Source organism: Chlamydotis macqueenii, chromosome 18, assembly GCF_036417535.1.
Source record: "Chlamydotis macqueenii isolate bChlMac1 chromosome 18, bChlMac1.mat, whole genome shotgun sequence".
NCBI lineage: Eukaryota > Metazoa > Chordata > Aves > Otidiformes > Otididae > Chlamydotis > Chlamydotis macqueenii.
The window spans coordinates 4,933,272-4,955,960 of record NC_141573.1 but is presented as its reverse complement, the minus strand read 5'-3'; the positions used below and the strand labels follow the sequence as shown (position 1 = coordinate 4,955,960).

The 22,689-nt window shown below is 44.1% G+C and overlaps 2 protein-coding genes across 4 annotated transcripts; one reads left to right on the top strand and one right to left on the bottom strand.

Moving 5' to 3' along the window:
• Nucleotides 1-136: 136 nt before the first annotated feature.
• Nucleotides 137-20,851, top strand: SCPEP1 (serine carboxypeptidase 1). Of its 3 annotated transcripts, none has more exons than XM_086762152.1 (14): nt 137-560; nt 715-833; nt 11,257-11,402; nt 12,371-12,460; nt 13,351-13,506; nt 13,989-14,063; nt 14,272-14,344; nt 15,124-15,161; nt 15,323-15,451; nt 16,936-17,020; nt 17,850-17,960; nt 18,579-18,716; nt 20,211-20,374; nt 20,498-20,851. In XM_086762152.1, exons 3-14 carry the CDS (start codon nt 11,328-11,330, stop codon nt 20,561-20,563), a joined length of 1,200 nt encoding a protein of 399 aa, XP_086618278.1. In that variant the 5' UTR covers nt 137-560; nt 715-833; nt 11,257-11,327; the 3' UTR covers nt 20,564-20,851. The 3 variants fall into 3 exon arrangements, with proteins under 3 accessions (XP_086618278.1, XP_086618277.1, XP_086618279.1); XM_086762153.1 differs by lacking the exons at nt 137-560; nt 715-833 and adding exons at nt 9,212-9,229; nt 10,293-10,388; XM_086762151.1 differs by lacking the exons at nt 137-560; nt 715-833 and adding an exon at nt 9,132-9,229.
• Nucleotides 2,341-9,046, bottom strand: COIL (coilin). The gene is made up of 7 exons (XM_086762146.1): nt 8,796-9,046; nt 7,033-8,227; nt 6,616-6,702; nt 5,520-5,567; nt 4,851-4,926; nt 4,025-4,113; nt 2,341-3,518 (listed from the first exon to the last, which is right to left on the bottom strand). Exons 1-7 carry the CDS (start codon nt 9,044-9,046, stop codon nt 3,429-3,431), a joined length of 1,836 nt encoding a protein of 611 aa, XP_086618272.1. The 3' UTR covers nt 2,341-3,428.
• Nucleotides 20,852-22,689: the final 1,838 nt, after the last annotated feature.

Below are 22,689 nucleotides of genomic sequence, written 5' to 3'. Positions count from 1 at the left end.
CTGGGCCGCGGCGGCTCCCCACCTTCCCCTTCCCCGGGGATGAGCGCAGCCGCCTTCCACGCGTGGGTTCACAGGTGGGCCCAGACGCGAGGGCGGCTGCCGTGACTGGGGTGAGGGCAGAGCGGCCCCGCTGTGCCCCATCCCGATGGAGGCCCTGGGCCGGGTGAGGCCGGGGCAGCGACCCCGACCGCAGCCACCCTGCCCAGGAGGTCTCGGGTTTAGTTCCTAAACCCAGGTGAATAATTTCGGATGCGAACATGCACCCAGGCGAAACTGCTTTCCCGTCCCGAAACTGGACAAAAAGAAAACTCCGGACCTTCCAGCACAGTCTGGCAGCTGCCCGCCTTGTTCGCCGCTGCCAGCGCGTGCGTGCTCGACGCCAGCCGAACGTGTGAACCCGGCTCCTGCCATGCCCAGGGCGAGCTGCCGCCAGCCCCGGCTGCTTTCCTCTGAGCTACGGCCAGCCTGGCTGCTGAAGGTCACATCAGCTGTTGTCGATCGAGTGTTTGCAAAGCGCAGAGCTTACCGCACTGTGAATGTGGAAACCATCTCAGCAAAAGGTACTTCCTCAAATTTTTTTTCCCTCAATCTAACTGTTGAATAATTGCTGTTTCTAACAGAAACATTGGATGCTTTATTGCAATGTGTGCAACTGCCACCGGAGAGGGGACCAAAGAGCAGCTCTTAATGTTTGTGTTTCTTACTTTTCTGTAGGTGAACGAAGCACTTCTTCCTGGGCTTATCTGGACTAAGCCACCATCGTCTTTCAGAGGCTCAGCACCTTCGCTGCATTTTCTGCAGCACTCATCTTGTATCTACTGATGCAGATGAAGGTATGCAAACATAAAGGGTGAATACACACCCTCACAATGGTAGCTTTTGCTTCTGGAGCAGAACACGGGATGTTTAGAGCTCAGATGAACGATTTAAGTTCTCCATTGTCAATGAGGGCTTGAAATTCTGTTTTGAGTAAGCCCAACCACACCTGTTGTCTAAAAAGCAATGTTTAACATTAAAAATTACTGAAGAATTTTACTATTTAAATAGCTACTGAAGTTACTACTCTCTTGCTTCCTTGCAATTACTTGAGAACTTCTTCATATGTTTTTGAACTAAATCTAAGTCTTTGCCCAGATATTGCGGGTTCAAAGTGCCACTCGGACTCTGAGCAGGAGGTTAAAAGCACAACAGAACAAATTGTTCCTCCGTATGTGTAGCTGAGCAGTGAGACAGGTGTTCTGATATTCTTTGACATTTTTGGATTTAATGTTCAAAGTGGTTTAAGTAGGTACAGTTTTCCCATTATATCCCCATATAAATAACCCCAAATTCCTAAAGAGCTGACACTGCCTCAATGCATTTTTGCAAAGTCTGTAGTCACAACAGCAAACTTTAATGTCTTTAAGATCTGTTGAGCAGGTTCTGGCTGCCAGCCTCTAGCAGCAGGTGCTCATCGTGTCTGTAGGCCTATAGTGTGTTTGCACGTGTGACTGTAGCTTGCCAGCTCAAACATGGCCTCACATTTTGAGTCATGAGACTGGAATTTGTTAAAAAATTGTAACAAAATTTTTAAACAAACCCATAATGCTAAATGGCATAGAGGATGCTGGCAAGGAGCCCCTGTGACTGACAGCTGGGGCTGCCCCAGAAAAGGGGCTTGCAGGAGACCCCAAAACTCTAGGGACAGAAAGCAAGCAAAAAGAGTTTGTTTAGAGCATCACCACCTCCCTGGGATTCACGTACAGTCTGTCCTGTTCCGCATTTCTCACCCATTTAGTGCCGCAGCCCTTCCCTGGCTCCCGGGTATGAGGAACTGTGTGTGCGGCTCTATCAAGAGGTGGATGGGTGTGACAGGAAGGGCAGTCAGCCAGCAGCCTCAGACTGCATTTGCTTGATTTAAATTGTGCATTGAAACAGTAGTTTCACTCTAACTTGATAACAATGGATAAATGAAACTCAAGATTTTATCTTCAAAATGTCCTTTCTGGGGTATATTTGTTTTCAACCATCGTCTGTTTGTCACAGCCAGGACTCTGTATCCATTTGATTTGTAGCCAAAATGCACTGTAGACAATAGAACAAGAGAGGAATCCTGCTCTAAAATCCTGTGAAATACTTGCATTTAGTTTTTGCAATTTCATAAGAATTCAAAATTAACAATTTCCTTTAGAAAAAAAAATATTTCCATAATCTTTAAAATTTTTTTTCTCAGCATGACTGTGCTAGAGTGTCTGGCATTTTCTTTGTTGTCTAGTTTGCAAGAATATCCACACATGAATCTAACTGTCCCTTTCTCTAAAAAACAAATTCTAACATAAAATAATGGCCATTAAAGAGAACCACAATACACAAATTAGTTTTACTCATATAAAAATGCTTCCTTCACAAACAGGACATTGTAATAGGGATGATACAAAGGTGTGCAGTATTTTAATGTAATCATGCACTAGTCAGAGTACTTGCTAGCTCAACTATTATGTACAATTTCTCATTTTTTTTTTTTATCTGGGTTTTTTTTTTCTCCATGTCTTCTGTTTAAAAGTCAACTACCTGGCACAGGGATTATCTTAAATTATAAGACTTGCCAAGATGCAAGCACTACATGGTACGAGGTGCTACCTTAACACTACTTAGCAGGATGTCGGTGCAGCACATTGCCACCACCTGGTGACCCATTCTGCTGTTAGGAAGGAAAGAAAGGCAGCACAGAAACTTCAGCACTTAAAGGGCAAAATGGTTTGCTTTAAAACAAACAAACAGAAAGGTTTTGGAGCCTACAGAAATTAGCACACTGGGACAGTTTTGCCAGGGATTTGTGTTATGTTCCACTCATTCTAGGCGGAGCTGACAGTTACCAATACTATTTATCTGCCTCTCAAAATTACACAAGCTTGAAATCCACAAGCTTTTCGTGACATACTCAGGTGAACTTTGAACTGCAAGGTCATGGCATTTGTATCATGCTCTGCAGCTGCAGAGGAAGGGACATGCACTTCAACAATATTTATATTTCATTTTTAAATGTTCTTAATTACCCTTACAGCAAGCTACCTCTGCACGGCAGTTACATGGCTGTAGCCAAACCCAGACATTGAAATGGAGTTACTGACAGTACAAGGTCCTACTTTGTCTTTTTAATCAAACCATTCCAGTTCTGCAGCTTGCAGCAGTAGGATATAAAAAATGCTATTACGCTTCTATTAAGAAAAAACCCACCCAGATCTGTATTAAAGACTTCCTATAATCAACAAAGTATTCCTGTATACGTAAAAACACAACCTAAGAAAAAAGTGTTTCTTTTCCTTTTGGCATAATTTCATTTTAAAACCATTTATTAAAAATATCTACCAGTGCATCTGCTGCCCTCAGAACTAGAAGGCAGCATTTCACAAAACAAGTCCGTACAAGTATTTACATTTGTTCACATCTTAGATTGCTCCATTTTCAGTGCTGGATCCGTTAACTGGAGGCTCAACAATCAGTCTTGGCTCTATCAATGCATCCCAACTTTCAGTAATCTGAAAACAAAACACGGGCAATACTTAGCACACACAAACTATACAGGCAGATGCAATTTCTCCGACATTATGCTCTGTCTAGACTTGAACAGAAGGACCACAGATCCTTCCTGTGACTCGTCGACCTTCTTCATGACCCTCAGCCTGCCTGACGGCCTGGGTAAGGAAAGACGCAGGCAAGAAGAACAGTGCATGAAACGAGTAACCTTGTAAGAAGTGATACTCTATCTGGCCATGGTATTGTTTATTTTATTAGCCAAAACAAAGAGTTACACAGTTTGATGACTAGTTTGAATCTAGTTCATTGAATAACACGCAATAAGTGTTTCTTATCTAGTAATCATGCACATTCTTGCTAGAAGGGAACAATTATTTTTGCTTTCATTTATTTTAATTGGATGCATTATTATAAAGGGAATGTCACTGAGATCAATGGAGGCATAAAGCAGGGCACACATCAGCGGTGCGAAACTTCTAACAGGCTTCAGAACAGGACACCCACGTACCTTTGTATCCTGAGGAACAGCGTACTCTATCAGTTCTGCTCCATCTGCAGACTGGTAAACCAGATCGAATTTCCCCGGCTCTTTAGCAACTTAAATACAAACGAACAACTCCATTAACTATACACAAAAAGGTTTAAATGTTTGCCATTTTTAGAAAGCTAGTCAAAAGCAGGGGCTTTTGGGGGTGGGTGTTTGGGTTCATAACTGTAACAAAAAATCCGAGGTAGACTTGAATACTACACACCAAAATTAAGGTAATTATCTAATATAACTATATGGATGAAAAAGTTAATCAACAATATGCTACCTAAAGTTGAGGAAAATGCTCATATGATGATGATTCATTAATTCTGGCTTAAATGGCAACTGCAGTATACACATTCAGTTTCAGAGCCATTCATCATTTCAGGTGTCTGAAGTGCACTTTGTCACTGCAGGGACTCGGTTCCACATCCACTGAAGACAGTGGCTTCACTGACATAATAAAGAATGGTATTACGAGCTAAGATTTTCTCTGCAATTCCATACAATAATTTTAATTTCTTGAGGAAATAAAACCACAGTAGAGATGAGTTAGTGACTACTCATACTGACTGGACGATTTTCATTTCTTAAGTACCTACAAGCATCTTCAATGCAACTAGCAAGTGTTAGAACTTCTCCATTTAAATAACTTTTTTTGGGGAGGGAGTGGAGCAGGGGAGCAGTGTGTTGAGAAGGAACCTGAAAAAATTGGAAATGCTCCTGAAACGTGAAGTGTGCCTCGGACTACGTGTTCTCAAGTGATGCGCATGACAACAAGCATTTGGTGTCCCAGGGTACGTACACTGTCCTGCTGACGATGAGAGGATCTCAAGCTCGATCTGTTTTTTATCAGCATTCCAACTGATTATTTTCCCCTCCTTCATAAAGCAACGAGAAAAGAATCAGATACGATACACTTCAGCACTGGATAACTATTCCACATTTACAACCACTGTGGTACTTGACCACAGTTAGAGGAAGTATATCTCTGTGTGTAAAATCTGCAAAGTATTAAAGCTCAACAATCTGCAGTTATTGACATCAACAAACCAAAGTAATTCATTGTCACCATCCTTGTCATTTAAGTCAGTACTTATCCAGAAACAAAGTTACTTGAAGTACCTACAAAATTTTACTTGCACCAGTTTCAAGAATTTGCCTTGACTTCAAACAGCAGTAGACTTGAATACACCTACATTTTTCTACTTGACGGTCAGAATTTTTTGCCATCTCTAAAATATTAATGATCATTAATAATGGTTGCAGGTTTTTTTTTAAAAATAACTGCTACACCTTTCCATTTTTCCTTTAGTTTTGGTTTCTAGAGTTTTTATTTTTACTGCTGCACCAGGAATAGCCTGAGGAGTCAAGTGGACAAGAAGAAAAATACTGCACAACCTCAAAATATTTAAGCCTTACCTCACCTATAATAGTTTTGTGAGTGAATTAAGGGAGGAAAGAAAAACAGTACCTTATAGTCTGAAACTTCAGGACTGTAATTTTCAGTTAGTTCCAAGCGCTGTTCAAAGAAACACAAATAACAAATTACAACTTTTCCTGGTCCTTGGTGATGCCACCTAGACACGGTTTATTCAGCAAGAGGGAAGTGCAAGAACCAAGTCTCCCACTCCTGGATCCTGATGCCAATCCCAGTCCCCAGTAGCCTCCTTCCAGGACTCCCTGCTCCAAAGGATTTGTGTTCAGGTCAGGCTGTGAGAGGAGATCAGGGAGACGGATCCCAGTCTCTGCAACTGCAGTGATTTCATTTTCACTTACTTTTTAATGTAATTATTTGTATGCTAAGATTTGCAATAATGTTGTAGAAACGCTATAGGCAGAAGTAACAGCATAAAGAATTTTTTTTTCTTTTTATAACATCTAATTTTAATGCTCTTTCCTTGCACATTGGAAAGAGAGGGGCAGCATGCTTCTTTCTGGCATTCTTATTTAAACATAAACCTTCAAAACATGCCCACCGCTTCACTTTGTGAAGGTGCAACCAGAAAATTCTATTATTTGTGAACTGACTTGTGTGCCAGCTAAGAGAGTAATTGTACAAATGTACATGGAAATTCACACTGAAATGACAGCGGAGACAGCAGTTCTTCGTGTTATACAAACAGAGGAAGTCTAAAGAAATGCATTTAACCTATGCACATGCTCCAGACCTTTGTAAAAAATCAGTCAGGCTTGATAACAGAACAATTTTTTCAAGCCAAGAACAAAAACCATAACAATTTCCATCGTGTTATTAGATTAGAAAGACAGCAAGAGGAGTGAATGCTTTCAGAGATGCCTACAGACATTAGACACAAGACATTTTAGGTGCTGAAGCATTTGCCTAAGTTTAAAACAACATTTTTTAAAAAGAATAAGTAGGATGAAGACTGCTCCCTAACTCTTACACTTCTAGGATAACAGCCCCAGAATAACGTAAGAATCAGTTCTTCAGTACAAGCTTTTGGCTGTCAGGACTGTGCTATCTGTAGCATGTACTGCAAAACTTACAGTGGCCCAAATGAAACAATTATAGCCTGCTAACATTCGGTATTTCACAAGTTCTTTACCTTAAAGGCAATTCTTTCTCCCACTTGTGGTGGGGCAGCTAGAAGAGGTAACACGCTATAGTCTCTCTTGGGGACCTCCACAGGATTCTGTGAAACAAACAGTAAACCCATTGATTTAATTACTGTATTGATAGAAACAGAAGACAATGTTTGTGCTGCACCGATTGTAAGAAGTTCTGAGAAGCATAAGGTCTGTATCCAAGTGCTTGTTTTGAGATATGTAATACAATCACTTAAATATTGTTTCATAAATGCTTCCTCAGGCTGCTAAATGGAGCTACAGTAAATAACAGATTTACTATCAACCTTTATTCTACTAATCTATTTCTGCTTCTGTGAATTACTCTCATCGCACACATTTTCTGTATAGTTCAAGCTGCAAGAGAAAGGTGACCTATGACTGCGTAAGTCACTCACCTGGACAAGGACAGAAGTGTTTGTCGCAGCTTCATTTAACTGCCTCTGTTTCTGGCCTTCGCTGCTGTAGTTATAGAAGAAGCCAGGGTTTGCTCCTCTCCCACGGCCTTGGCCCTTCATCATCCCACGAAACCCATGGCCCCTAGGTCCTCTCCAGAAGTTAGCCTCTCCTGTTCCACGCCCCCTGCCACGACCTGGGCTGGCAAGTGGTCCTTGAACACTGGTTGTCAATTGCTTAGTGCTGTTTCTTGCTATGGAATTACTCAGTCCAGCATTTGCTGCGGGTTTTTTAATAACAAGTGTTTCTGAATCTGAACCATCAGACTCTGAAGAGGAGGTCTTTGCTTTGGGAGCCTTGGTGGTACTGGTTTTTACAGCTGCAGCATTGTGGGGCAGTGACTTTTCCTTTGCAGTACCGTCTTGTGCTGTTGCCACTTTCTCATCCTCTGTACTCGAGTCAGAATCTGAACTAGAGGATGAGGATTTTTTAGCATTTTTACTACTTGCAGTCTTAGTAGAATTTTCAGCATTAGACTTTACAGTCACTTTATTAGAAACAACGGTTTTCCCATGAGAATTTGTAGCAGCTTGGGATTTGTCTTTGGGAAGTGTTGCCCCTACAGCTTTATGGGAAGATTTATTTTGCTTTATGTTTAGTTCACTGCTGTCACTGTCAGATGATGTGCTGGAGGAATCTGAAGAGCCCACCCTCTTTTTTCTGGACCCTGTTGTGATATTTTTGGTGTTATTTTTACCAGAATTTAGAGAAGACTTCTCATTTTTCTGTTCTAAAGCCATCTTTGCTGCAGGGGCCTTTGTCTGCTTTTCATCCTTCTTTTTTGTTGCCAACTCTTTCTCCCTCTCTGCTTTTTTAAGCTTTTTAGATTGGTCAGTAGAGCTCTCTTCCTTACCTTCTGCGAGTCTATTTCTTCCGCTAGCTTCTTCCTTTCTTTTTCTTTTCTTGTACTTTTTTTGAGAGTCCCAAATATCTACAGAGGTCTCTTCCCTACAAGAGGAATACTCAGGATTATTCTTATTCTTTTTCTTTTCCCTTTTATGCCTGTTTTCTTCATTTCTAGAGAATTCTTCCTCGTCCTGCTTTTGTCTATGCCTTTTTTTGTCTTCTTTTGGTGTATAAGAGAAGCCATCATCTGTCTCTTCATAATCATCTGCGACTATCTCTTCCAATTTTACTCTGTCAAGAAAACAAAAGCCACTGTTCAGCGTAATTAACACCTTTTCCCTACATGTTAGCGACTCAGGTTGTCTTTTGGGAGTGCGGGATGCGGTTAACCGGACAGTTCCGCATCGTTATCCTAAACCAAGGCTCAGAGCCCCAGCCCTCACCGGGGGGCGCGGCTCCGGTCGGGTCTTTTAGAGAGGCGGGCCCAGGCGGTGCAGGGGCCCGGGGCAGGTCGCGGAGCACCGGGGGTGGAGGCAGCGCTCTCCTGCCAGCCCTGCCGTTTCCAAGCCCTGGCTCTCTCGGCCGCTTTCAGACGCCCTGGGGTTTCTCAGGCAGCGCAGGCTTTGCGGAACGGTGTCCGCGAGCACACAGGGAGCCGCGGAGGGGGCCCGAGCGAGCCCCTCCGCTTCCCCGAGGATGGATCCGCCAGGCCCCGTCCGTGTCCGTGTCCCGCGGCGGGGTTCGCGCTTCAGGACACCACCCCCACCCCCCCGCGGCGCCGGCGGAGGGTCCTGAGGAGACCCCCGCTCTCCTGCCGGCGGCCGAGCTCGGGCCCCGTCCCGGGCAGCCCCCGCCGTACCGGAGCGAGTCGTTGTCCCGCACGAGGCGGGCGCTCTCGGTGGGGGGCAGCAGGGCCCCGTCCAGGAAGAGGCTGAGGCGGGCCCGCCGGCTGAAGCCGAACCTGTGGCGGATGAGGCTGACGAGGTCGGTGACCAGGCGCACCTGGCTGGGCTCCAGCAGCAGCCAGCACAGCGCGCAGCCCGGGCTGCCCGGCGGCGGGTAGTCGAAGAGCAGCCGCAGCCGCACCGGGCCGCCGCCGGCCGCCGCCATCTCGGAGGAGAAGGAGGGGGCGGAGAGAGAGGGCGACGGCGCCGCGTATGGGACAAAAGGGGCGGGCGGCGCGCGAACTCGGGCTGATCCCCCCGCACGTGACAGCGCGGACCGCGGGCGCTGTTGGCGGGATGGAGGCGCTGCGCGCGGGCGTGGGGCTGTCGGTGCTGCTGCTGGCGGCAGGTACGGGCCGGGACGGGCGGTTCTGCGGCCGTGCCCCGGGCAGTCCTGGAGCGACCACCTCCGGGCACGGCCCGGCCCGCGGCCACTGCCGGGAAGAGCCGGGGCTGAGCCGCGGGAGCTTTCCGAGCCTCGCAGCGGCCGTCACCGCCGCGCCGGGGGCGGTGGCCGGGCGGGACGCGGCGGAGGGGGTGGAAAAAGCGCCGGGGCCGCGGGACCCCGGCGGGAGCAGCTCGAGCTCGGGGCTGGGCCCGGGGGCAGCCCAGGCCAGGGCTGTCGGCATGTCTCTGCTGGGGTCCGTCGTGACCTTGGGAGTCGTCTCCTCCTTCCCCGGCTGGTGGGGGGTCTGCGCTCCCCGGAGTCCCGGGAACCCTTTGGGGCAGCCAACCGCACCCCGGGCTGTATGGAAAGCAGCGTGGCCAGCAGGTCGGGAGAGGGGATTCTGCCCCTCTGCTCCGCGCTGTGAGACCCCACCTGCAGCGCTGCGTCCAGCTCTGGAGCCCCCAACATAGGAGAACATGGACCTGTTGGAGCGAGAACGGAGGAGGCTGCGAAGGTGATGGGAGGGCTGGAGCACCTCTCCTGTGAGGACAGGCTGAGAGAAGAGAAGGCTCCAGAGAGACCTTATAGCCGCCTCCCAGTGCCTAAAGGGGGCTGGTAGGGAAGACGGGGAGAAACTCTTCAGTCGGGCCTGTTGTGATAGGATGAGGGGTAGTGGGTTTAAACTGGAAGAGCATAGATTTAGATTACGTATAAGAAATTCTTCCCCATGAGGGTGGTAAGGCACTGGCACAGGCTGCCCAGAGAAGCTGTGGGTGCCCCATCCCTGGGAGTGTTCAGGCCTGGCTTGGATGGGGCTTTGAGTGCCCTGGTCCAGTGGAAGGTGTCCCTGCCCAGGGCAGGGGGGTTGGAACTGGCTGATGTCTAAGGTCCCTTCCAACCCAAACTGTTTCCCTGATTCTATGAATGTGGAAATTCAGGTCCCAGTTGATTCACCTGGGTTAAATGGGTGAAAGAGGCTCCCTGCAAACCAGCGCAGCACTTCTCATTGCTGGTTTACCCCCAGCTGTCATCTGTCCTTCCTGAAAAAGACTCCCAGACCCTCCCCCATTCCTTGGCCTCTGCGAGGGATGATGAAGAAGCCATGTAAGCCAGCGTGCCTGTGAGCGTGAGATTATTGTGGCGCTGTCTGATACTGGCTGACAAGAGCACCGGTCCCCGGCTGCACTGTTTCACCTGTGAGACCCTTCGGCGGGCTGTAGGGAGCAAACCAGCCATATCAGGGTGTCACCGCTGCTGCAGTGAGGGCTGATCAGGAAAGTGTGATGTTGTCCACACCGATATAACCTGTTCAGCGCTGTGTCTTGTGGATCAGCAAAGACTGGGCACTGTGGCTTGAGGAAGCCTTGTTGCTGCTTCTCCAGTGGGCTGCTGCCTTCTTTCATGACCAAGAAGACTGAGGGATGTAGTTTCAAATGTCCGTTTCTGCAAAAGCATCTGTGTCCTAGGTGGAGAATAGATTGACTGCTTAAGCTGACAAGACTCTACTGACTTCATTGAGTTTAGGATGAGCTCTTGGGTTCATTTAGAAGTGACCCCTCTGTCTGTCCTGCATTTACTCCTCTTGGGGACTGTAAAATTATGTGATCTTCCCAGAGACTAAGATAAAAATGTTGGATCCCTGAAGGAGCCCTGGTGCCCCTGAAGCTGGTGTGGGTTACTCTTCAAATGTTTCCCTGATAGAAAGAACTATCGTAGCTATTGGGCTGCTGTTTTGGCAGCTGCTGTAACGTCAGGCCCTGATAAGTCAGCACTTAATTACACACTTAACTTCATTCATTGATGATAATGCAGCTATGTGTGGGTGTAAGTATAGGCAGATTTCTTACAGTATTTTTTTTTTTTTTAGTGGAAGCACTTCTAATTATCACACCCAAGATTTAAATGTAGTGTTTTGGAACAGATCTGCTGGGAAACTCAAAGCTGAGCCTTTTTACCTAGCTGATTTTTATTTGTGTTTCCCCCTCAAGGTGTAGTTCTGAGACAATCCCAAGAGCCCAAGGAGCTATGGGGATATGTGCAAGTTCGAAGTAAGGCCCACATGTTCTGGTGGCTCTACTATGCAAATAACCCAACAAAAAACTTCACAGAATTACCTCTCATCTTGTGGCTTCAGGTAAGGTTTGGTGAAAGACACTTAAACAATAATTCTTTCCATCTGTGCCTGGATCAGTCTGACAGGTATCCTGCAGCTCTGCAGAACTAGGGTTCAAAATTGTCCAATTCTAAATGATTCACCTTGAGAATGAGGTATGTGGGTTAGGAAGAAGTAATGAAAATACCATTCTGTAATAGTGAGGTGCCCTCAAGTGCTCATCTTCCATCAGGTTAAATTGCTGAAATGGAGGTTTGTTCTTATCTTTTATCAGCAGCAGTGCTTTCTGTGCCAGATGCTACAAGTTCATTGTAGCATCATAGCTCTTTTCCTGAAGAGCTTACAGTCTAAACAATGTTCAGAGAGAGAGAGAGTAGATAAAATAATCAGAAATTTAGAAAGATTTCTAAAAGGAAACAAGTAAGAGAGACAGTGATTGTTTAGAGATTGGTCCCATTCAATCACAGTTTGATAAAAGGCAGTGGTGTGTGCTCCGCATTCACCTCCAGCAATACATTTCAGAAGTGAATGTTGAATATAATCACTTGATGACTTGGTCTTTTTCTGGGTTATTTCTTCAGAGTGAGATGCACACACTGTACATGCTGATAAAACTGATGACTTGCAGACCTCTGTAGATAGCTAACTTCTGCATTGGGTATTAAGGGCGTAAGGGGAAGGCTTTGCTAACTGCGCTCATGTAGCATGTAACTCGGCAGAGGCTTTCACAAGTGAGTGACTGCTTCTCTGTTTAAATTCTTGCTTTCAGAAATGACACGTGTACACAAAATGGAAGATGATGAGGAAGAGAGCCTGTTTTGCCAATTAATATCTAGTGCAAAAGTTTTTAGTTGTTGTTTTTTTGTTTTTTTTTTTTTTAATTTACAACCTGTCATTCTACTTACTGGTTTGCTTTTCTTTTTGTCCTATCTGTCATATCTATACCGTGCTGCCTTTTAACTTATTTGTCATTTGGTATTTCCCCACAGGGAGGTCCAGGAGCTTCAGGCTGTGGATTTGGGAACTTTGAAGAGATTGGTCCGTTAGACAAAGAAATGAAACCAAGAAATACAACCTGGGTATAGTACAGAGTTCAGCTTCTAATTCCTGATTGCAAGTGTTTGCTTGTGTAAGAAGATGATTGCTACACAAAAATGCACAGAACAGTTTTCATTTAAAATTCAATAGAACTGTAATATTTTATCTTAAAATAGTATGGCTAATAAACTGGCTTACAGGAATTGCCTTGATAAGAACTGAAGAGTAGACTTATGAATTTTACTTGATGGAATATGTCTGGGCTTCCACGAATGTGTGAGTTGTGGAAATTCTGGAAAGATGTTATTTCAGGTCATAGCTTCATTGCATACAGTCATAGAGGTTTTTCTGGATGGCTGGCACTGGATAACCAGTGGCTTGTAATTACAGGTCCAGCCTGGCCTTCAAGGGAAAACAAATTACAGCTGCTTGTGAAGGTGGAGGTTTATTCATTGAAATGTATTTGTGCTCTGAGCTACCAATAGTCCAACTGCTCTGGAGTTCCCTAGATCGTGTGGGTGATCTGCCCTTGGATCACTGGGATTTTTGGTGCCTTTCTTGTTGCAGATTGGGCAAATTGAAAGACTTTGTTGTACCTCTTTCCTTGTGAGCCTTACTGCTTTGAGCCATGCTAGCTACCTGTGTGCTGATCTCTTGGTTTTATTTGTACACTGGTAACTATACAACTATAGCATTTGCTATAGAAATTTCACAGAAGGCCAGCAACCCAAAAGAAAAACCCTCTTATTTTACATTCTGACAGATAAGTTTCACCTGTACGATTTTCTCTTCTGGACTTGCACCTAAGTTTCTGCAAGTCCTTTCAGGGCCAGAGATTTGGTGGTTCAGTTAGACATTTGTGCCATCAAAACTAAGGTTTGCACTGGTGCTGAACTGAGGTTTCATACAAACCTTCTTTCTGCTTGTACAGTTGCAGGCAGCCAGTATCTTGTTTGTGGATAATCCCGTGGGCACTGGATTCAGTTATGTGGATGATTGTAGCTTGTTTGCCAAAAACCTTACCGCAGTAGTTTCTGATATGATGGTTTTCCTTGGAGAATTCTTCACATGTAGAACAGAATTCCAGGTAAGTGAACTGAATTCTTGGTTAGAATCATATTTTTCTCTGCTTTTAAACAGATCTCAAAAAGAAGTAGTGAACAGAATCCAGCTGGGCAGTGTTTGCTACTAGGTAGCATGCATTTGGTGGGATCAGTGCAGGTATAACCACTGCCTCTTATTTACCACAGTTCAGAAGTGGTCTCTTGAACTTGCTGCCAGTTAGATAAGCAATGGGGTGGAGAGATTATTATCTACGGTGCGATCCAAGATGCATGTAGGACATGGCTATTTCTAGTTCCAAAATACTGAAGTGCCTGCTTCAAAAGTCCCCACAGTAATTACACTAGGATGTTACAGAAATCTTATCTGCAGCTTAGAATCAGAAAAATATTCAGTGTTTGATAGTGAGAGGTGAACAGCCAGTGCCTGGGTTCTGTGGGATGTGGGAGACGGTTGGAGGTATCTTCTGCCCTCTGCCCAATGGGTTCATTGTTTCTCTCTCTCCAGACCGTACCGTTCTACATATTTTCAGAATCTTACGGAGGTAAAATGGCTGCTGGCATTGCTTTAGAGCTGCATGGGGTAAGTACTTGTAGGATATAGTTCATGCTTCACTTCAAACCGTGGTGTTCTACAAGTACTTCTATTTCCTGGAATACGCTGTCCCCATTGCTTAGTTCAGACTGCTACTTATTTTTTTCACGTAAAGAAAACTGATTCTAAAGTTATGAGTATCTATCTAAAAGTTTACTTTTTGTTTGTTTGTTTGTTTTTCCTCTTATTCACCAAGGCTGTTCAAAAAGGGACTATAAAATGCAACTTTATGGGGATTGCTCTTGGAGACTCATGGATTTCGCCTTTGGGTATGTTTAAAATCCTCAGACTGGGGGTAGTTTGCTGTTTTGTTCTGTTGGGTTTTTTATCATTCCATGGGTACCTTGAATCAAAAATGCCAGCACTTAAACTGTGGCCACCAGATGATTCACAAGGTTGCAACTGAGGTTTTCTCTTTCTTTACACAAGAAGACCTTGGGCTGAGGAACTGATGTGCTCGCAGACCTGGAAGAAACAGTGTGTGTCTAGTGGAGGACAAAAAAACAAATTAAAGGACCCTTGGCCCTTCAGTGAGATTTGCAAGGGCAGGCTTCACAGATTCTCTGCAGCATGGGACAATATCAAGCAGACTCCTATCTGTCCCTATCAGCTGATCCTTGAGACCTTATAAACAAACTTGTTATAAAACAGATTTGTTTTATAACCATTTGTTTTTTTTCCCTGTAACTTTTGCAAACAGTTTAGACAATGCCCATTCACTTGTCAGATCTCTCCTCGCGTTCTAGCAATGTGCTGCAGTGCTGGGGTGAGAACACTTTGGTAAGAACATGTCTGTTGCTTTAAATAAATTTCACTGATTAACATTCAGGGGGTTAATGACATTGCAGTGCTTTTACTAGTTCTCAGGATTTGTAAGAAACCTGCTCTGTGGTACATAACCTAAGCTAGGCTGAGCTGACAGTACATTTTTACTGATTAATTTATCTCCATATATTTTTGTCACAATCATTCTTGCTACAATAAAGGAAAAGTAAAGGAAATAGTATGTAAAAAACTTAGATGTTTGAAATTTGTTCTGTTTCTTTAGACTCTGTGCTGTCTTGGGGGCCCTACCTTTACAGCACTGTAAGTACCGTCTTAAACTCACTTAATTACTTGTACTGCCACACAGTATAAATGGATGTTGATTTTTAAGGTTAGCTCTTAGCCAGAATAAAACCTTGAATGCATGGAGAAATGAATCTAAAATTATAATCAAAGCTGTCCTCCTTCTGTTTGTCTTCCAGTCTCTCCTTGATGATAATGGTCTAGGAGATGTGACTGCTGTTGCTAAAGAAATCATGGATGCAATAAATAAAAATCAATATGGGCTGGCCACTGAGCTCTGGGGCAAGGCTGAAGGTGTCATTGAAGAGGTGAGATCTTCTGTGACCAGCATTAATAACTAACTGGTGCCTGGGGAGGTTATCCTTTCTGTGAGCACTGGGTTGGAATCCTCCATCCAGCCCCCTGCCCAATGTGTGTTTTATCCCAGCGCTGATGTAGAAGAGCTCTTTGTTTGCTGTGCGCTGCTGTGTGATTGTAAGAGGCAGTGGGTAGGACGACTCACACGGGCTTGCAGTATTGCAGCAAGGTTTCAACCTGGCACATCACTTAAATAGATGCTTAATTTTTAGCATGCAACTAATCCCATTGATTTCTGTAGAACCCAGTTTCAACTTAAATGAGCTATGTCTCCTTGAAAACTGCATCCAGCAAGAGACAAATTTCAAGTTAAGCATAGATTTCTAAAGAACTACCATAGGTGCAAAGGATGGAAAAGGAACCTCAAGTTATGTCCTGTTACTGTGGGTTATTGCACCTTGTTACTTACCAAGTTCCAGCTTAAAAGCTAAGTAAAGTTTTGCTCTTGTTTCTCCTGTTGAAGGGTTTCTCCAAAATCTCCCTCTTTCTTGTGTTTTCCTTTTAGTACAAGTAAGGCTCTGGCTTCCTTAAACTGAAAGACTAATCTAGAGTGTCTTCCTTTTCTTGCTCTTTTGTTTTGCAGCATGACTGACAGTGCCTTGAACGTAGCGGGTTTCACTTCTTACTGTTTAGAAGGAACTTGCGGTTCCCATTTGGCCTTTCTCTTCAAGCCTGCTTGTCTTCTCTTTCAGTTGTTATATCGCTGTCAGGGTGCAGGCGCTTCTGTTATTCTAGAGTTGCTGTTGTGAGCTGATTTCTGACCTATGCATCAGAACTTTAAATATTCAAAAATTGAATAAAGCAGGGCTTCAGGAATCACTAGTAACTTCTCTAATGACAACACTGTTCACACTTGTCCTTTGGATGCAGACAGTCTGCTGTCTGCATCGGAACTGCCGTTCTACAATTCTTGGACTTGTCCAGATGTCAGCAGTTCCAAAAGAGGGATGGTTGATACTTATCACCACATTTTTGAGGAAGCATTTTATATTTTGAAGGGCTGTAGGTTGAGAGGATGTTAAGCAAGAGGCAGAATCAGGCTAGACTAGATCTAGCAGAAGAGACCATCTGAAATAATCATCTGGCGTTGCAACTCTCATTATCGAGTAATGAGAATCCGCAGTCATTTGCAGGGTGTAAGGCTTCCTGTAGCTTCACATCTGTTTCAGAGAAGTAAATAGCATCTCTGGCACAGCCCATGTGTGAACAACACAGACTTGAGAAAACTCTTCCCCACTTCTCAATGCAAACGTAAACCAAAGTTTTTTCCATAAAAACTTCCAAACTTCCATGAAACCTTCCTGATGTGTAGGTGAAGTGGCAGGTTACAGGGTCCTTTACTTAGAATTTATCTCTTTTTTTTCAGAAAAGAGTCTGTTCCTCATATCTGAGAAATGATTGTGTTAGTGTTACTGAAATTATCTTGTGTTTCCAGAACACAGACAATGTGAACTTTTATAACATCATGACTAAGGAGGTTCCAGAAATGAAATCAAATGAACAAGAAAATCTCCATCTCAGTAAGTTGTATTTTAAGTTCTTGAGCTTCTGAGGCCCTATGTTTGTATTTGTGTACCTTCAGCTCTGACAGTTTAGTGCTCAATTTAGCACTTCCTTAAAATGGAGCCTTCAGATCCAAAGGATATTGATATTATCCTGAGCAGAACTTGTTTGCTCTTGCATAAATAGGGATAAATAGGAATGTGGAACAACCCTTGTATAGATTACACCTCCACCTTGTGACATCCTGCACAAATTACTCCAAGGAGGTAGTCAGTATAATTGTGACATAGTTTTATGACCTTTAAGTTACTTCCTCTTAATGTCTTTCATTTCTGTCTTCAAGCTAGGACACAAAAATGTCTCATCAGTATAAATAGTCTGATTGGACTCTCTTGCTCCATTATGTTCATGCAGCAATGTGAAAAACAAATGTGTAGAATTTCTTTCAAGCTCTTTATCTCTTTCTGTTGGCCTCAGCAGGTAAGGTGAACGGCACAATTACCTCCCAAAATATAAGCATGGCAGCTCAAAAATAACTGGTCTGCTGAGGAGAAGAAATGTCTGTACCAAGTGGCTAAAGCAGAGGCTGGTCCTCTGAAAAAGTGCTGTGTTAGCCAAAAGTAGAAGCGGATGGTTGGGTTCTTCCCATATCATCCTCTGACCTAAATAAGGGTTTACATCAGTGGTTTCTAGTAAAAGTATGCAAATTTCTCTGTGGTGTTGTATTTTTCATTAGAAAAGAGTTTGGCCATGACTGTAACACGGAAACACGGAAAATTGTTACCTGTGCAGGGTAACTGTCTTAAACATGTCACTAATGAAAGTGTGTTCTCCCTTTTCCGGCAGGGCTTTACCAACGCCATGTCAAAAATATGCATAAGGACAGCCTAAATGAATTAATGAATGGACCCATCAGAGAGAAGCTAAAAATTATTCCTGACTGTGTGAAATGGGGAGGTACTTTCCTGTCTGCTAATGTGGATCTAATGAGTGCATTATTGCCTTTTGCAGCATTGCAGTCTGTAGGAAGATACTTTACTGTAGTAAGCAGTCACATTAAATTGTCATTAACCTTGGGTCCCAGAGGACTTATTCTCAGATATGAACATGTAATGGGGCAGGCCCATGGGAGCAGATGTGATTATGAATCTGCTGTTTGTATCTATCTTTAGCCAAGCAGCTAAAAGTACAGGGGGAGGAAGAAGATCCTCCACATCTCCACAGCTGGTTTCTGTTTTTCATGCAATCTTGCTGAAATTCCTCTCAGTTTTTCTCTGCCAGAAGTCTGGTATCGTGCAGTGCTGCATGGCGTGGAGGGGAGGGCCTAGCACAGAAAGGAAGGCTTAAAGGGCTGATGCCAGCACCCTATATGTGTGTAATAGGAGCCAGAAGCTACAACGCTCTGTGAGAGCATGGCTGCTTTCCAGTTCTCTTTAGTTACTCAGACTGATAAATCACTGCCTGATGCTTTGGCCTAGAACTGCATTTTAGAACCCTTAGCCAGTTGCTTCTGCCCCAGCTTGGGGATGACGTTCTCCATCAGTTAAAATTTTTCTTCTTTCTGGTTCCAACCAGGCCAGTCCAGAGATGTCTTTGAGAACATGGCTGAGGACTTCATGAAACCTGTCATTGATATTGTTGATCAGCTTTTGGCAGCCAAGGTCAATGTTACGGTCTATAATGGGCAGCTGGATCTCATTGTTGACACCATGGGTAAGGAATTCCTGACTGGGTTGGGAACAGAACACGTAATGTGTAGAACATGAAGTTGTCAGTAATATTGGTACCTGGATCTCTCCAGTCTTCTGTGCAGATCTCCTGTCTAACTGGTAACGCTTAAGTACTACAGTCATAAATGAGCAGCTCTTAGTATGTTTTGTTTACATCCCTCTGAGACAGACAATTCCTTTACTTCCATTACACTGTTGGGAACTGGATCTGCAACATAAATAACTCCTTGTTTCAGTGAAGTCTGTAAGTAAGTAGGTAACTAATAATTCCCTAAATTCTTCTGGATAGACACATATATATGTATGTATGGTTATAAATGAGGACAGATGAATAAATATATGGAGATTATGGAGACTGTCTTCTCCTGCTGTGCCTTGAAGATCCTGTTCTCTGGGGCAAAGGCCATATCTTGATACAGATTTGTGTACAACACAGGCCAACCTTCACTGAGTGGCCTGCAGCAGAGAGCATGGTGCCAGGTGAGATGGAACGAGGGTGTTGGTAATTAATCAGGGAGGGTGCAGTTAAAGAGTGATCACACCTGCTGCTCAGCAACGTCTGTAGGCCCCTGCACGTCTTGGCCTCTCAAGGGCTTTGTTTGTCCCTTGCTGCTTGAAAGATGCAGGCTTGATCAAGTAGCAGTTTGGGGCCAAGCCAAGTGTTGCTGGAATGCCTCATGCTGTGAGACTGCTGTGCTGTCTTCCATTCATCTTTTCTTATTGATGTAAATAATCTGCAGTCACAGACTGCGCAAGCATCTTCCAGTGTTGTGAAAGGCTTTATCCTTTGTCTGTCTCTGCCCATTTAAATATTCAGATGCCCTTCGTGAACAACATAGCAATAAATCAGGAAACAGAGTATTTAGGCTGTTAAAACAGATTAGCAGTTAGTGGTGCTCCAGCTTATCACATTTTGAGCTAAAATTGAGCTGCATTTAACATGTACATTCTTCCAGTAGTTCAGAGGTAGGAACTTTGTCCTCCTTGGTGTCCTGGGACTGGTCTTTTTGCTGTCTTGATCTCCACCTTCTCTAGCAGGAATCTGCAAACAGAAAACCTTTCCAGGCTCTTCTTGATGAGCAACTGTAACAAACGGAGAAGCAGTTGTCTCCTCTCATTTCCAAGAGATGCTTCTCCATGGCAGGATGTTTAAAGTGTTTGAGGAGTAAAGCAAAACATGTCAATACATCTGCCTCTAAGAGGCACATGTTCAGCTTGTGCAATCGTAAGTCCCTTTCACTTGCATCTTCACTGTTTGCTTTTTCCCTTCTCCCTCCACTGGTTTGTTTCAGCTTGTCCTGAAGACAGCCTTGGTCACTTTCCTCGGCATAGCAAAATTGTCTTTAGAATCTGAGTACACAGAGACTTTCTGCTAACTCTACTATATTGATATACATCGGCGGGCATCCAGCTGAACTAGGACTCCCAAGTTGCTATGTCAGTATCGGTAATCGAGCATATCTCTTATCTCTAACAGGCCAGGAGGCATGGATCCGGAAACTGAAATGGCCTAATTTGGGCCAGTTCAACCAGCAAAGGTGGAAGGCACTCTATGTGTCTCCAGAATCCACTGAGACAGCTGCTTTCCACAAGGTGTATGAGAACTTTGCTTTCTTCTGGATTCTTAAGGCTGGGCACATGGTAAATAATACACTTCTTGGGGTGCGATGCACCATTATCAGCAAGAAAACTGAAGATGCATATACGTTTGCTATCTACTTCCTTATTGCAGCTGCTTACCACATGCTTTCATCTCTGTGCTAGGTACCGTCTGATCAAGGAGAGATGGCACTGAAAATGGTCAGGATGGTGACCCAGCAGCAGCACTAGGGAAGGCAAGGCCAGCTGGTACGGCTTCCTGCCGGATGTCAGTGATCTTGCAGAATGTGAGTCCAGAATAAGTCACCGCAGGAGGAGCAATGGCTATTTGGACACATAGCCTCTCTGACTTTGCTGATAATGTGCACAACCACTTACAGAAAGGCATTTTTTTTCCTTGAATAAGTTGTTGCTTTTGAATTTGTAAGCTGTGATTTGCTGCCTTAACACTGTTCATAATGACTCTTCCAGAGGGATGTCCACTGTCATAAACAACTAGCTCTGAGCCTTTGCCTTTGACTTGGAAGGATTTTGTGCTTTTGTAAAAAGTTGCCCTTCCCAGAACACTCTTGTGTCTGTTCACATAACAAGACTAAAACTGATTTGAGTCCTGATAGATTTCCTGTTTGTTCCTCTTGGAGAGCTGATCTGTTTCATGAGGCTGTGGCATGTTCCTTCCTTTGCCCTCTGCTTGAGTCACCTGGCTGGATTACAAGCTGAGGACATGGAGATGCCAGGGTAGGAGACATACCCTGGAGGATTTACAGTCTATCTCATCTTGCTGAGGTGCCTGAATTAGGATCAAAGATTTTTTTTAGGCTTCCTGTGCTATGGAGAGAAAAAAAACCACCCTTCTGAGAGGAGGATTTGACCTTTTTCATCTGTCCATTTTTTTCTTGTTTTCATTCTCTTTAATGACCATTACCTAAACTTTGCCTTTAGCCTTAACACTGAAGCACATCCAGCAGGAATTCCTGCTTTCCTGTGTGCTAAAGTGGGAGCCCTGTTAATACCCTCTTCTTGTGCAGAAGAGAGTCCTAGTAGACAGAAGCCTCTTACAACCTTCTGAGCCTAGCCTGGAGAGCAGCAAGGAGAGCATAATTTGAGCAATAATAGCATAATTCTGAAAAGTAGCAGTGTTTAAAAGAAGGATATGCAAGCTAGAACCAATGTCTTGATCCGTATTTTTGTAGAGCTTTTTCTAAGTCTTGCAGAGACCTATTATTTTGAAACAACTTTTTTTTTTTATATAGTACACAGTCAAGAGAAGACTTGGTCAGACATAATTTGACTTCTGCTATGGAGCACAAAGTGACCGTTGTTAATTAGTGGCTGATAGGGGACACAACAGCTTGTTCCAGCTGTCAGAATCCTAAATAGCAACACCTCAATTACTCCAGCAACTGAAACTGTCATGAAATGTCTAATAGTGTTGGCTTAGCAAGAGCTGAGGCATAATGCTGTGTAAACACAGATGCCATCACCCAGCAGCTGCAGTATTGTCACCTAATAATTGCTTTCCTTCTTTGTGTTCCCCGCTTGAACTCTTCTTGACAACTTTAGCAATGCAAACCCAGATTTATTTTTTTTTTAAACACATTTTTCAATAAATGCAATAGGTCTAATCTAGTTCTTCTCTTTTGGGGCATCACATTGATTTCACTGCTTGAAAATAAAATCTTTTGTGGTTTGGCTTTTCAGTATAAAGTCCCTGCCAACAGGAGCAGATGCAGTCACACTTGAGAGGGAAGAGTACAGAGCTGTGCTCTCCCCCATGACTGCATGGCATGCTGGGGAGCATATGCACTGGGATTGCAGCCTCTCCCATCCTTTCCACAAAATGCACTCCTTCAGAGCATGAAGGGCAACCCAGAATGGCTAGGCAGGATCAAACCAGCAAGTGCTTCTATTTCTGGTTGAACATGAGGTAAACAAGAATAAGAGGAGGGACCTAGAGGTGTGTAAATCGGCATATCTGCAATCTTGGAATATTTTAAAATAACTTGCCAAGCAAATAAGTATGTCTGAGCCTGGGCAGTTCGAGCTGACTTGTAGTCCTGAATCCTGTTGTAGACAATACTTTGCATTATGCCTAAACAACTAATACTATAGGGCTTGACAGAGGAATGGAGTTGGGGAGATGGTATCTCCAGAAAGCAGCATTTACTGCTGTTCTTATGCTGCTTTATCAAATGAGTCATTCATTCACCTTGCCTAGAGCTTGTGCTCCGTGATATGCCTGAGACATCTGTTTCTTGTCCTGCTTTGTTTTAGCTTCTGCAGGTTTTTCTGTTGGCAAAGAGATGGCTTATGAGGAAAAAAGACTGTTTCAAGAAGGCTGGTGCTGATGGATTTGT

Bases quoted from the DNA above. Each gene is read 5' to 3' on its own strand.
- COIL (XM_086762146.1), bottom strand. From the start codon at position 9,046: ATGGCGGCGGCCGGCGGCGGCCCGGTGCGGCTGCGGCTGCTCTTCGAC. The intron at 6,703-7,032 runs GTGAGTGACTTA...TTTGTTTCACAG, and splicing joins ACACTTCTGTCCTTGTCCAG to AATCCTGTGGAGGTCCCCAA. The intron at 3,519-4,024 runs GTACGTGGGTGT...TTTTGTTTTCAG, and splicing joins CTGTTCCTCAGGATACAAAG to ATTACTGAAAGTTGGGATGC.
- SCPEP1 (XM_086762151.1), top strand. From the start codon at position 9,178: ATGGAGGCGCTGCGCGCGGGCGTGGGGCTGTCGGTGCTGCTGCTGGCG. The intron at 14,345-15,123 runs GTATGTTTAAAA...CTGTTTCTTTAG, and splicing joins CTCATGGATTTCGCCTTTGG to ACTCTGTGCTGTCTTGGGGG. The intron at 17,021-17,849 runs GTAAGTTGTATT...CTTTTCCGGCAG, and splicing joins ACAAGAAAATCTCCATCTCA to GGCTTTACCAACGCCATGTC.